This window comes from Taeniopygia guttata, chromosome Z, assembly GCF_048771995.1.
Source record: "Taeniopygia guttata chromosome Z, bTaeGut7.mat, whole genome shotgun sequence".
Taxonomy (NCBI): domain Eukaryota; kingdom Metazoa; phylum Chordata; class Aves; order Passeriformes; family Estrildidae; genus Taeniopygia; species Taeniopygia guttata.
Window position 1 is genome coordinate 63,387,332 of NC_133063.1, and position 14,094 is coordinate 63,401,425.

At 47.3% G+C, this 14,094-nt stretch overlaps 1 protein-coding gene across 1 annotated transcript; it reads right to left on the bottom strand.

Annotated features, from left to right (window-relative positions):
• Positions 1–5,374: 5,374 nt before the first annotated feature.
• LOC140681940 (serine/threonine-protein kinase PAK 3-like) lies at positions 5,375–13,884 on the bottom strand. Its single transcript, XM_072922665.1, has 9 exons — positions 13,768–13,884; positions 13,398–13,461; positions 12,630–12,678; positions 11,754–11,866; positions 11,025–11,142; positions 10,081–10,180; positions 9,442–9,638; positions 6,916–7,053; positions 5,375–5,554 (listed from the first exon to the last, which is right to left on the bottom strand). Exons 2-9 carry the CDS (start codon positions 13,445–13,447, stop codon positions 5,468–5,470), a joined length of 852 nt encoding a protein of 283 aa, XP_072778766.1. The 5' UTR covers positions 13,448–13,461; positions 13,768–13,884; the 3' UTR covers positions 5,375–5,467.
• Positions 13,885–14,094: the final 210 nt, after the last annotated feature.

Consider the following 14,094-nt stretch of genomic DNA (forward strand, 5'->3'; position numbering starts at 1 on the left):
AGCCAACTGGCGCAGTGGTGTAGTGTATACGGGGACCGCTGCAAGCTGCTGCGCAGGTGTGAGATAAAGAGGCTTAGGAGTCTGATAAGGAGGTACTTTGGCAGTCTGCCCAGAAGCCTTAGCAGCTTTCCCAAAAGCTTCAGCATCCAGCCCAGAAGCTCTGGCAGTGTTCCTGGGAGCTTTGGCAGCTGGCATAGAAGCTCTGGCAACTTTCCTGGAAGCTTTGGTAGCCTGCCTGGTAACTTCCATGGACACCTGCTCCTTCTTCAAGGATGTATTCAACAAGTTCCCCATCAAAGGCCCCATCTGACTCATCCCTCCCATCAGACTCCTTTATCAACCCCAAATCTTCATCCACGTTGTACTCTGCTTGTTCCCGCTGTTTTCCATTCCTTTAATGCCTCAAAAAGCGATCTCCAATTGGGTAACAACTAGATGGACAAGTTTTATCTCCCGCTCAGATGAGTTCCCACAGCCTGTCCCTGACTTTTTTCCAAGTTTTAACACTAAATGCTGTGTCAGGATCAGTGGCAAAATCCTATGATCTAGCTCACAGCAATATACTATGAAGGGCATAGTCTGAAGTATTAATTCCCTTATTTCTTAACAAAGCTTTCCATGTGGCCAAAACAATCTCTTCCTCTTTAGATTTATTTCCCATTATTACTAGTTGGTGCCTCCCCTGCTTCCAGGTGTCCTGATAGGAGAAAATCAAGTCTGGACCTCCCTGTGGCTTCCACACGCCACTCTCAGCCGCACCAGCGCCGCCTCCCCCGCTGCTCCCCAGTGGGTCACGGCTGGGAGCTGGGACCCCGCGTGGCTCCAGACTGACCACGCTGTTCAGGCTGTTGCTCCACGCGGTGGGCACCAGCTGTCACTGGTATATACACTGTATCCCGAGGCGGTCGCGACACAAAGCACAGACCACAGGCGGTCTCAGATGGCAATTCTTTATTATCGAACATGGCTGACCTTTTATAAACTTTCTAATTGTTTATACTTCTTCTACCCCAACTATTGGCCACAAAAAATCAACATAACACCACTGGTGAACAGTAACAGTGACTTTAGTTAACTTTCTAAAAATACTTTGTCTGTCTGCAGTGCTCTCCTTATCTTTCTTCAGTTCTTCTCTTCTCTCAGTCTCCTTGGTAGCAGCCTTGGAGAGAGCTCTTTAACAGCTTCTTCTTGCTCTCAGCTTCTTTTCGCTCCTTTAGCTAACAGGCCTGCTGTTAGCCCCTTCCACAGTAATTCATCCATGAGGGGCAAGAAACAAGTAGAGCAGAATAGGATTAAAAAGTCTAGTGATTAATTAGAATTGGTTAAAGTCTGACAGACCTTGAGATGACACCAAAATTAAGCATCCTAGAGTGTAGCCTACAGCACACTACTCGCATTTCTATATTCAGGAAACATGTTTTCTTCCTTTTACGCTGTCTTAATTTAAAAGCTGAAAAATTCAAGAGGAATTATTACATCCTCCAATGAGTCCATGAAGTTTCCTCTCAATGATCTCCTTAGTGTTACTGCAGTCTACTATTCAAGTATATGGGACAACTGTCACAGTAATCTCATTAAAAATGTGTACTTTGTTAAAATAACCATCACAAAAATCAGTCATAGTAAGGTAGATAAGACAGAATCAGTATTGATATTGAAAATCTATTATGGAAGCCGAGAAAGGCAGAATCCAAAAACTTCAGAAGTGTGTATATAATATACTCATTTAGTTGAAAAAAACTAATACATGTTTATTAGAACAAGTTTGGGGTTTTTTTTAAATCTCATGTTTTCTACTTTGGATAGCTTTACCTCAGCAGTCTACAAATTATTTTTGCTGTATTAAACTAGTGAAACAAGGATATTTAGTCTAGATTTTTAAGTTCCAGAAGGAAGTATTATGCAGTGTTACAAATGAAAAGCTACGTTAGCTTCCTAATTTATCAGTAAAATACCTAACTGCAGAATGATATCAGCAAGAAATTCTATTACTTTGGAAGAGCAGGGTGATATGTTAGAGAACTCTACCTTTGCCGACACTGGAGAAGAAGGAGTAGCACAGGTGTTGGAATAGCTACTGCTGTCTGCAGGCTTCACTGAGGACTGAGCTGATCTGTCATCTGAGGATTGTCTGGAGAGCAAAATGTCTTTTTCTTTGTACTTCTTTGGCTGGTGGAGTGCAGGAGAAGTAGATTTCACTGAAACCCTACAAAGGACATACTTTGAGTTTCACAAGCAGTCACTGAACAACGTACATCGACCTGCCAACCTACTGCATGACCACATGTATTACAGCAACTACAAAATCTATTAAAGCCTAACTAAAAACTCATACTGACCATTCATTGCTTTTTAATGCTACTGTTCAACTTCTTCTGCTACTTCTCAAACATCACAATTCATGGACAATATTCCTGACTGCTCTCTCCAACAGCAGCCCCAGGTATGAAATACTTCTCTTTGGGACCACAATGCAGCATACAACAGTATAACACCTTCCAACTGTACTTCCGCTGTTTCCACCTCCTATTACTAGCAGAAACTTAAGTGATACTTGTATACATAAACTGCAACCTACAGTGAGCAGAAGACCTCAGCATCTTACTTTTCAGCATGAGAGAAGTCAGACAATTCTGTTTCTGTTGAGCTGTTTCTGCTGTTGGTTGACATGCATGTAGATGCCAAAGGAAGTTCTTCACAAGTCACAGGCCTTGGTCTCTGGCCAATTCCTGAAGGCTGCTGTAGACCTGCAGACTGTTCTTCAGCACTCAGAACAGCTGTAATTGCTCTTACAGTTGTTTCATCAACCTCAGACCACAGCTTAGAAGGAGCTCGCATACGACGCAGAAACAAGCTGTGCCACTTCTGCCTGAGTTGCAGCAGCATACCAGCAGCCTGCAATAAATTCCAATTCTGTTCAATACTGATGAAAATTAGATCACACAGGTAAGAGAACCCTGTCTTTTCCATATCAGGCAGCACCTGGCATTCTAATATAAACAGGGCCCACAATTAAAGGCAAGACTAAGGTCTTGGGGAAGGGGAATAATCCATATTTAAATTAAGATGTTAAATTGCTTTCTTTTCCTTGGGTGCAAGGTAATTTTGGAAACATTTCATTTAGCTCGGTAATAAACTTAGCTTTGTATTGTAATTCCACAGACTTTTTTTTTTCCTTCTTATCTTTCAAGAAAACCCAATCCTTTCATGCTTTATGCCCTTCCTCTCAAATCAGTCTCAGCTTGCATGCTGAGGTGTCGGGGGGGGATTTCTATGTTTGCGCTCACCTTCTTTGAGACAATGAGCGCAGTGTCACCTGTGCATCCCTGGATATGCCTTGAAGCTGCAATGCTTAATTTGTAATCCAAGGGGAAATGTATCTAAATTTCTTGGGATAAACAGTTACTTTGCAAATAGACTGATAGAGAAACTTAGCAATTTTTAAGGAGTAAAATCCCAAGGCAATAAGGGAAGTGTACATATGCTTTTCATTGCTTTATAGAATTTTCTTTGATACAATCTGACTTCCTTTCTCAGTTAAAAAGATAAAAAATAGAGAAATATCTGAGCTTTAGCTGTGTGTCTGGATATGAAGCCACATGAGGTTTTTGAAGGGCCCCACACAAGTTTTTCAAGTATTCTCTAAGCCTCCAGGTTCCCCAGCCCCAGGAGCACCCAGTTTTGTTGGTTTTGCATGGGTCAATTTTTGGAGAGGAGGAAAGAAGGCAGCCGGGAAAGTGAGGCATTTCTGCCATAAGCTTTCCCTGTGCCAGGCAGAAGCAATCACTGAGTGCCTCTGAGAGCAGGCGCGCTGCTCAGCCAATTAGAAAAGCTGGCGCCGCCTCTAGGACACATTTTTAAGAGAGGAAAAAAGAGAGGAAAAGAAGCTGGCTTTCTCTCTGCCCTCCGAGGGGTGCTGCGGGGCAGCGGGGCCCCTTCCCGGCGGGCTCGGGGGCTCTTTCCCAGCAGGGCCGCCGGGCTGTGCTGCCGGGGCTCATCCCAGCGCCGCCAGCAGCTAGGTGTTGTTAGTTATGGTTTGCATTTGTTCCAGTTAATTTGTTGGGTGTGGATGTGTGCTGGAAAATGGGAGGGGGGGGAGGGTTGAACACCAAACCAAAGGGAAGTACACCCAGCTCAGTTGAATCCTTACTAAGAAGAACGGTTCTCTTTTGCTTTAATGACTTTGTCTCCATTTAATTGTACCTAAGAGTTTATTTCTAACACCTCCCTCCCAGCAGCTCCGAGCTGCAGCGTGGCACAGCGCTTGCTGTGTGCCAGAGAGCACGAAGCAGGCTGGCCTGCTGGCCCTGAATATTTCTGCAAAGCACTCTGCAGGTCACAGCTTTGCTGTGGCTCAGTGCAGAAGTGCAGGCGCTGCCTCCCAGAGCTGTGTGAGGCACTGGCTCCTGCAGCCGGGAGCTGACAAGCTGTCCCTGCCTCCCGCTGGCCCATGGTCCCCTGGCACAAGCGCCGTGCCTGAAGGACGCTGCCCTGTGCTCCAGCCTGCCGAGCAGCCCGGCTCCTGCCCCGGTGCCCAGAGTGCTGCACACACTGCTGACCTTTGCCAGGAGTCGCAGGGCAGCCGGCACAAGAGTGGGAATGCTGAGCCAGGCCACCGGCCCTCAGCTGCCCTTGGCCTTTCTCTCCTCGGGGCAGACTCCAGAGGGCCAATGCCTCCAGGCTGGGCTGTGCCCAGCAGGGCTCCGCTTCCCCTCGGGAGCAGCCGGCTGCGCTTGGCCTCTGAGAGCGGAGGATGCGCCCGCTGCCAGCAAGAGGCACGCAGGGCCAGGCTGTGCCTCCTGCAGCTACAAGGGCCTCCTTGCAGCCTGCCCCTGCCCAGGCTCAGGCTGCTCCGGGCTCTGCCAGGGCTCTGCTGCGGCTCCACGCCGGGCAAGGCGGGGCCCGCTCTCACCTCACACTCGCTGACAGCTCTGCACCGCAGGAGACCTTTCAGAGCACCTCTCTGATCTTTCTGCTTTCTCTGCTGAGCAAGGCTCTCCTCCGGCCAAAGATATTGCCCTTCGCGATACAAATCCAAGTGGCAGGCACCCAAATGCTCTCGAGTCACAGCTGAAGGCCTGCATCTGCACAGGATGTTTTGGCTGCCCCATTTCCCTTTGTTTTTTCCTGCAAATGCCATTGCCCTTTCTGCCTCAACTAGAAATACTACAGCTGGCCAAAAGCTGCCTAGTGGGCCATATTCCAAAGACAGTGTGGTCTGGAGAGGATGAATGGACAAGATCCTTCCCCCACTTAAAAACCATACAAAAGAAGCCATAAGTGTGACTTAACACCCATAAAAAACAACTGGTAATTCAAAAGGAAATGTTGAGTTTTCTGTAGGGGTCAGAAGGAGGGCAGTCTTCCAAGTGAGTTGATGTTTCAGAAACTTTATTTAATGAAAATCCTCGTCTACAATCCTATAATCCTCGAAATTGGTTTTGGCGATGACATCTTGACTTGATTGTTACATTCTTCTCTTCTCCATCCACTTCAGGACAGTGATGAGTGGTGCCAGGATGGACACTGGTTTGGCTGATGTTACAAATGGATGCTGTCCAAAGGAAAAAAAAAACAACAAAGACCAGTGAACCATGACCTTCCAAGCTCAGTGCCTCACATACTCCATCAGGATGCCTCTAGTTCCTAGAAAGACCCAGAAAGTAAAACAATGGGACCATCTGCTCCTTAATTGTCATGTGCAGGACCTTGCCATCACAGGCAAACTTGGCCCAGAATCCCACTCTTCCATTTATTCTGGTTTCTCCATCTTGCCAGGATTTTTGCCCTGCTAGTGCTCTAGAAATGGTGCTTTCTGTCCCTGGGGTTTCTTCCTTTCAGGAAATTCCAATGACTCCCCTAGGTCCCTGTCTTGGAATGACAAGCACCGTGCTAATTTCCACAGGCACACAAAGCAGTGTCTGCCTTTCCATGCCCTGCCCCTCCTGTGTGGGATGGCACCTTCCTCCCCAGCAGGGCCAGTCCAGCGGCGATGGGTCCTGCAGTTCCCTCTCTGCCACACAACCTGGCAGTCAGCCTGGGCCAGTTCCCCTCTGCCTGAGCGTGCCAGGCAGCAGATGGGGCTGGGACAAGTCCCTCTCAGCTGTCCCTGTTTGTGTGCCAGAAACCTCTAAGGGTGGGGTGGGGGGCACAAACCACGGCCCCTCAGAGGCTCACAGTGAGTCCCTCACAGCCCCTCCTGCCCACAGCCAAATCTCTCCAGACTGCTCTGCCAGGACTGGCAGCCTTGGGTTCCTCCACCACTATTTCATGTCTCTCTACCCTGCATTGCTGTACTTCAGTTCTTTTGCCATTAGATAAAACTGAACATCCCACCAAATCAGGGCAACAGAAACAGCCAGAAAACAGAGCACCTGTCCTCTCAGGAAATGCGGAGAGAGGTGGAGTTATTCACTTTTGTGAAGAACAGGCCCCAGGGAGACTTTATTGCTGCTTTCCAAGATTTCAGAGTGGTTTTGAAGAAAGTGGGGGACACCTTTTTTAACAGGGCCAGTTACAAGAGAGTGTGGGCAAATAATTTTAAAGACATGGGGATCTAATCAGAGTAGGTCTAAGGAAGACCTTCTTTTCTCGGGGCATGGTGCCACCCTGGCACAGGTTGTCCCAAGAGCTTGTAGGTGCCCCCATCCCTGGAATCATTCCAGGTCAGGTGGGACAGGACTCTGAGCAGCCTGATCTCTTTAAAGATGTCCCTGCTCATTGCAGGTTACTTGGACCAGAGGACTTTCCAGAGCCCTGCCAGCCCAGCCCAGTCTAGGATTCCTCACTGTTTTCATTTGAACATCACCAAGAGTGGAGGTGAGGAGGAAGGGGGCTCATCTGATGCCTCGGACCTCGGTGGAGGAGGAGCCCATCCCTCAGACACTGTTTCACCTCAGCCCCTTGGCATTTTACCTGCAGGAGCCTCTTGGCAGACCAGCGCTGCTCTTCGTCTGTCTGCAGGCAGCAGCTCAGAAAGTCACACAGGTGAGGCGAGAATCGGTTGGGCTTCCGCAGCTGTGGTCTCTCTCCTCTGGCTATTGGGAGTTCAGCCTGCAGGAAAAGGAAACACGAGGCTCCACCTGCTTCTTTCCCATCTGTAACTGCTCTCCCAGAACCCACTGTTTAAGCTCCACTCTGCAGAGCAGTTTCTGGTAAGATGGAGATGGTAAAGGAAAGATGACTTTCCTTTACCAACAAAAAACCACGGCTTTTCCAACATCCCGCTGATCTTGCCTTGGCAGTCAATTTCATTGACTGACCCAGTTAGTGGGAGCTACATCAACAAAGCTTCTTTCCTTCTTGGAGGATTCACACCACCTTGACAGGCTTTTCAGAAGATGGACTCTGCTACACTAACGCTATTATTTCCAAGGATTAGTACATGAAAGGCATCTCTGCAGTGCTTGTTGGTCCCTTAAGCACAGTGGTCATAAACCAAAACTCATTGAGCTTCTTGTCCTCTTCCAGAAAACAGAGGTGCATGGGAGGCAAGAATGGAGATCCACCAGGTATTCCTCAGGGTGAGGAAACAAACATTTGGAATCTCATATTCAACACAGACCCTTTAAGACACCTGCACAAATGTATTGGGATGAAAATGCCGGCTTAGGCACACAGGAGCCACCTGCAGCTCTGTCTCTCAGCTGCAAGTTTCAGCCTCTTTATGTGGCAAAAGGAAACCTTTCCAAGTTCAAATCAGAAGAAGAAGCACCATCCCGATGGTCACCCTCTGCTCATTTGTATACTCAAGTCAATGCATTAATGGCGTCCCCATCGCAAAAAATGTCTGTAAGAAGTGGGAGGTTTTGACAGGCTCTCCGTGACACCAGGCTGCAGCCTGGTCTCCAGAAAAATGCTCATCACAATAGTAACAGCTCTGTGCTGGTGGCACTGAACTAGATGGTGACCAAAAAGACTTCGTTATTATCCTCTTCAACCCAGAGGAAAATTTCTAAGCCCAAAACAGCAAGCACACTCCCCTGGAGTATAAATAATTATGGCAGCTTTCTTTCCTTTTCCCACACCCCCAGAGGTCACAAAGGGGGCTTTATCCTGTCTCTCTGCAACTGAGCTCAGCCACTGGACATGGTGGGGAGCTGGAGTCCTCACTGCCCTTAGCACTGTGCAAGCCAGGGATGGCCCTGCTCCTATGGGAAAGGAACACAGCACCAGCATCAACCGCCCACGTTGAATCCCAGCCCCAGGCACCAGGCTGCAAGCTCATCAACTTTTTAAAAGACCCAGAAACAGCCAAGGGTTTAGTGTAACTTATCCAGGCCACCCACACACATGACTGAGCAATGTACAGATTATTTGAAAGCCTGAAAGTTTTGAAGACCCACAGGACTTGGAAAAGATGCTACAGTGTGGAGGAAAATCAATGTGCTGTGGTTAAAAAAAGAAAAAGAAAGCAAAACTGTTGGGGAAGATGAAACCGGAAAACCTTTACAAATATGTATGCCTGGCAAAAGATTTTGAGAATATGGAAACTGTAAGCAAGATTGAAATGAAAAGTAAGCTTTGAGATAGTTACTAGCCTTAGTTACTGAACAACTGGAAAACAATGGTATGGCCAGCTGAAGGTAATCCCCTTTTGATTAAACAACACCCTCTGCTGGCAGACAGGTCCAAGGGTCAGAGCAGACCCTACTAGCTTGGCAGAAGGGGTCCAAAGAGTAGTTTTTAGGGTTTAAAATGTAACACAGTATGGTAATGTAATGATTCTTATAGGCTGTAGCTAAATACTCTAGTATTTGTATCTTGGACTAGATTGGTTAGTGAAAATTTGAACATTCTGCACAGAAGAAGATTTATTGTCTTGTAACAGGAACTTCCTCACTCTTTCGGGTCTCTCTTTTGGGCTCCCCTTTCGGGCCTGCTCCGAGTTGTGGCTGGCAGCTCCAAGCAGGGCCCTGCATCCACACCCTTTGCAATAAACCGAAAGTTCCAAGACCTGGCTTCAAAGATCTCTCGTCTCCATCCATCCCGACCGTCCTACCCACTGTCACTCCTACACAAAACTACTTGGGCATTGCTTTGGTGGTTGTGTCTTTTTTTCTTTTTCTTTTTCATTTTCTTTTCTTTTCCGATAAAATTGAAACTGGGAAGGTGTAACGTCAATTTCTTAGGATATTTATCACATGTCTAACCTCTCCACTGAAAAATTCTTGCCCTTCAGAGACAGAGCACCAACGGAGTTCAAAAAGCAAATGAGAAATGTCAGGCAGGTTGCAGGCCAAAATGCCAGGTTTCTGAACTGCTACTTCCCTTCTGATGCAACTGAATTTACAGCAGATGCTGATGTGCTGCAGGGACATGTTTAGAAGGGGACCTTGGTGGAAGTGGTGCCAGCAGATGGCAATGGGATTTGTCCAATGGCACACAGGACATGGGACAGGTGAGAAAGATAAGTGGGATCAGGGAGTATTTGCACCTTACCGAAACAGGAGTTTCATTCCTGTGAGGAACTTCTCCTTCCACCATTTCGATGCCCACGATTCCAAAAGACCATATGTCCACTTTGGGGCCATATGGTTGACCTGTCAGCACTTCAGGTGCCATCCAGCCAGAAGTGCCGGCCACTGAGCTCCGTCTACGCTGCTCAGGGGTGAGCTGAGCAAAGAGGCCAAAGTCAGCTGTGGACAAATAAACATACCATGAAAGCCAGGTCAAGTTAGGAAATCAAGCAAAAGAATTCCCCACTCTCAGTCTATGTGTTGTTGAATCTCCTGAAGAACTGTCCACACTCAGTTTCCTTGGGGCTTTAGCCAAGGAAGTATGGAATTGGCCACTTCCAAAAAAATCACAGTTTTTTAACGCTGTTCACAGCAGTGGCCTTTATTCCCCTGAAGCTTTAGATTGTAGCTCCCTCCCTCTGGAAGAGACACAAACACACCAACGCCACTCTTGACTTCTCCTGGTTCCTTATACCTCTGTGCACGTTGCAACCGTGCCTTCAGCTCACAGCGGTGGGGCCCTGCACTGCCACCAGCACCATTTCTGGGGAGTTGGCAGCCACTCAAAGCAGCCCCTCACCCCACATCCCTGAACGCTGCACCTGACCAGGAATATACTGACCCAGCTTGACAGAGCCGTCGGTTCTGAGAAGGATGTTGTCACTCTTCACATCTCGGTAGATCACGTGGTTCCAGTGAAGAAAATCCAATCCTTGCAGGCACTGAGAGAGGAAACAGAAGCAGGAGGGCAAAAATTAGTGATTTCATCACACAAGAAAGGAAACAGAGTCTCTAAAAGATCCCCTCTGCATGGGAATGGCGAGTAATGGCAGAACACAGTGCCATTGAGAGGAAGAGTTGCTGCTCCAACACTTGCAGAGCAGGACTTTTCTAAGGAAAGGCATGTCAGCTTTTGAAAGAGCAACAGCACCTGCTGTTGTAGACTGTCCCCTGCAAACCAGCCAGGATGACTGCTGCTGCAGTGGATGTGCTTTCTCCATGCAGAGGGCAAAGGAGGGGTTTGGCCAAGAAAGAAAAAAGTCCCTCTCTTTGGTGTGAAGCGGGTCACTTTTGGGTGGGAGGCTGCATGACGAGAGTTTTGTTGCTGGCCTCAGCACAGACTTGAAGTATCACATCAGTCACCTTCCTGAAGCAAAGAGCATTTTGGCTGCACTACTGTCCTTTTCAGTTGAGGACTGTGAGAAATGAGTCTCTGTTTTTTCTCAGCTGATCATTTCAAATCCAGCCACCAGCACCTTTGCTTTTACAGGCAAGGAATGCAGCGCAGACAGGCTCAAGATACAAGTTTAGGGAGGCAAGGTGGAGAAGAGCAAATACAAATACAGGAGGCAGAGTGAGAATACAACAGCAGGAGATAAGAGTACAAGAACTGAATACAGTGAGTGCAGGAGCACTGGCAGGCAGTTCCCTTGAGATACTTTTACTTGCCCATAGCATACCAGCACTAGGAAAACAAAGTTTATACATGAAACCTCTCCTGTTCTGAGCCTCTGTTTCCCAGACAATCCTGCCCAAGCCCTCGGAAGCACAGGTGGGCTTGCTGACCTCCCGACTGATGGCTGCTATCTCGTCTTCAGACAGGTAGGTCTTGCTGATGACATCGCTCAGAGTGCCTCCATCCATGAACTCCATAACCAGCCAGAATTGATTATCCACAAGGTAGCTGAAAGAAGGAAACAAGAGCATGGAGGTAAACATGCATGGTTAGTTTATTTTCTTGGTTCTTATTTCCAAGTCCCTGTGTGACAAGGACAGAAGAAAAGGAACAGACATTCCCTCTAGGCTGTGCATTGTTTGAAACCTGTCTCAAGAAGAAAGGCACAGCTTTGGAAAAGGAGATGTCTTAAATAGCCAGCAAGTAAAAACTGCAGTTTAGGAACAGATAAAAAACTTGTCACACTGCGTGTTTCTGGAAATAACCACCTAGTCTTCCTGGCATGCAAAGCAATGGAAAAGAGGGGACACAATCCAAGGAAAATCCATGTTAGTTTACCCAGACGTAAGAGGACTGTTGAAAAAAGTCAAGTCCCAAAATAATGTGGTGGCTGTGAACTTACAGTCTATTAATTTAATTAGATATGAGTGATGCAGGTTTTTGAATAATTTTCAAACTATGTGTGCCAGGGAATACTCCTGCAGACAAGATGCATTCTCTTCCCATCCACTGGAGATGAGCAGAGCAGTAATAATTAACCAATAATTACAGCTCTGTTTTGTGCCAGTGAACAATCTTGCATGTTTGCAATATGTAAACAAATATTTACAACAACTCACCTGCCTAAATAGTTGACCACGTTGGGATTCTTATTTATCTTCACAGTCATGAGTTCATAGACTTTTAGTTCCTTCTTCCTCGGTCCTTGGAGATTTATTTTCTTTATGGCCACCTAAAATGACATTGAAAATCAGTAACTTGAGAAGTTGGTGGCACGAGACCACAAGGCACATGGAGCAAATGATTTTGCAATGACACAGCCAAGCTGTGCCAAACTGCATTCTGATTAGGCATTGCAGCAATTAGGAACTGACATTGCAACAGCCCATTGCTCCACTCCCTTGGGGGCCAGTTACAGGACACATGGCCACTGAGGTTTTGATGTGTCCACTTGGTAACAGTGGTGTCTCACCCACAAACCTCTGAGCCCACTCCCTGCTGCTTTGTATGGGATTCAGAAGTAATCCATGCCTTAATACTCTGTGGCTACATCCTGGGCTAGGGGCAGGGCTTAGGGTTTCTAGGGACGCCTTGCAGATCTCTCCCTATGTGCAGTTCCCAAGTGCAGCACTGCAGGTGTCTGAGGAACTACCAGTAACTTTCAGATGCATTTTCTGGCAACCAGAAGTGAGAATTCAGGACTCTGAAGCTGTCGCCCCAAAGAGCAGTGAGATGCTCTAAGGCACCACCTTTGTTTTAGCAATTGAGAGCGAGTGAGCACATCCTTCTCTGAAATGAACTGCTGCCCTGCGTGCCTTCCTTCTGGCAGCTGAGAAGGACAAAGACTGTCCCCAATGTATTTTGCAGGCTGGTACCAGTCTGTGTTTCTTTTGCCTCTTCAGCACAGCTCTACCCAAAGCTCTGGCCACAGCTGCTCACACCAGAGGGGAAAGCCCTTGAGTGCAGCAGAGATTGCGGGGGCTGTTGACATTTACCTCTACTCCTGTGGCTTTGTTGATTGCTCTAACCACAAATCCAAAAGTCCTAGAAACAAAAAAGCAGCAAAAAAATGAGAAGCCATTTAGCTCTTGCAGTGAAAGCCAGCCCACACAGGAGATCTCTGCTGCAAATGCCTAAGACCTGCAGGATGCAGGCGGGCTCTGCCAGAAGGCAGATGATGCATTTTCCTCTCAAGTGCATGGGCACTGGGCCTGTCCCTGAAGTGCTGCCATCTACTGCCTCAGCTCCTAAAGAGAGCTCCTTCTTTCATCTCAGGTCTCATGTTCTAAATTGCGCAGTTTTCATAGTTTTCATCCTGACCATGGAGAATTTCCTTCAGCAAACTCTTGGAAAGAAATGTTCCTGAGAACTGTTATCTGACAGCTATCAGGGAGTAGGTTGCACTTTCAGGCAAGCAAGTTTTTTCCCCTTTTATTAGTGTGGCTATATGATTTGGAGAGATAGAAAAATGCTAAGGAAATTAACACAGAGCAGTCCCACACTTGAGAGACAAGGAGATCTTTCCAGGTCCTGTTCCTTGCTGCAGGCAAGAGACCTTGGCAGCATGAAGATGTCTCTGACAATACCTTCAGGGCACACTCACAAATTCTGAGCAGCACTGAGAGATGGGACAATCTATCCCCAGTGTCTGAATATGGCAATAGATGTCTGTTTGCAGCTGGCCTGACTTCACACTGCATAGATATTCCACCAGAAGAACACCTGGCCCATGGTTATGGAGAAGTAACTGTGGTTGGACTCACCCGCTGCCAATATATTCCAGTTCAGAATATTTCCCCATGGGGTTTTCCATGTTCACTATTTTCCCTGAGGGAAACAAAATGCAAGATGCTCACTTTAAAGCAAAGACCCCAGCTTCCAGAAGATGCAAAAGGCAGCCCCAGAGCCTGAAGCTTTGAACTCTTTGTGGTCGCCTGCGTAACAACAGCAAGCAGGCCGACAGCTCTGCAGCACAGGTGACCAGCACACAGACTGATTTTCTACAGCAGTTCCCGTGGGGAAATGTCTCTAAATGTCCCTGGGACACCAATCTCAGGAAAAACATTTGGTACAGCTATGCTGAAACATGCACACAATACACTGTCCCTCAGAGAAGAAATACAGCAGACGTACTCAGTTGCTCCAGGGAGTCATCCTTGATCTCCTGGTGCTGAGCAGCGCTGGAGATGGGCAAACTGCCCCGGCTCCACTTCCCAGGTTGGGGAGCAAAGGCTCCTTTAGATAATGCTGCTGCTGCAGCAGGTTTGACAAAGCCCTTGTGGATCTGGAACAAGAAATGAGTTTGTCAGAAAGGTGCCAGGCAGAGATTAGCCTGAAATTCCATTGCAAATGCAAGCCCTTGGTAAGGTTCTGTCAGCCACATGCAGGGCTCTTAAATGGTTTTTTTCTGATGTCCACTTCTCAAACTGGATGGGTCAAAACCAAAGGTTAGTTCTACTC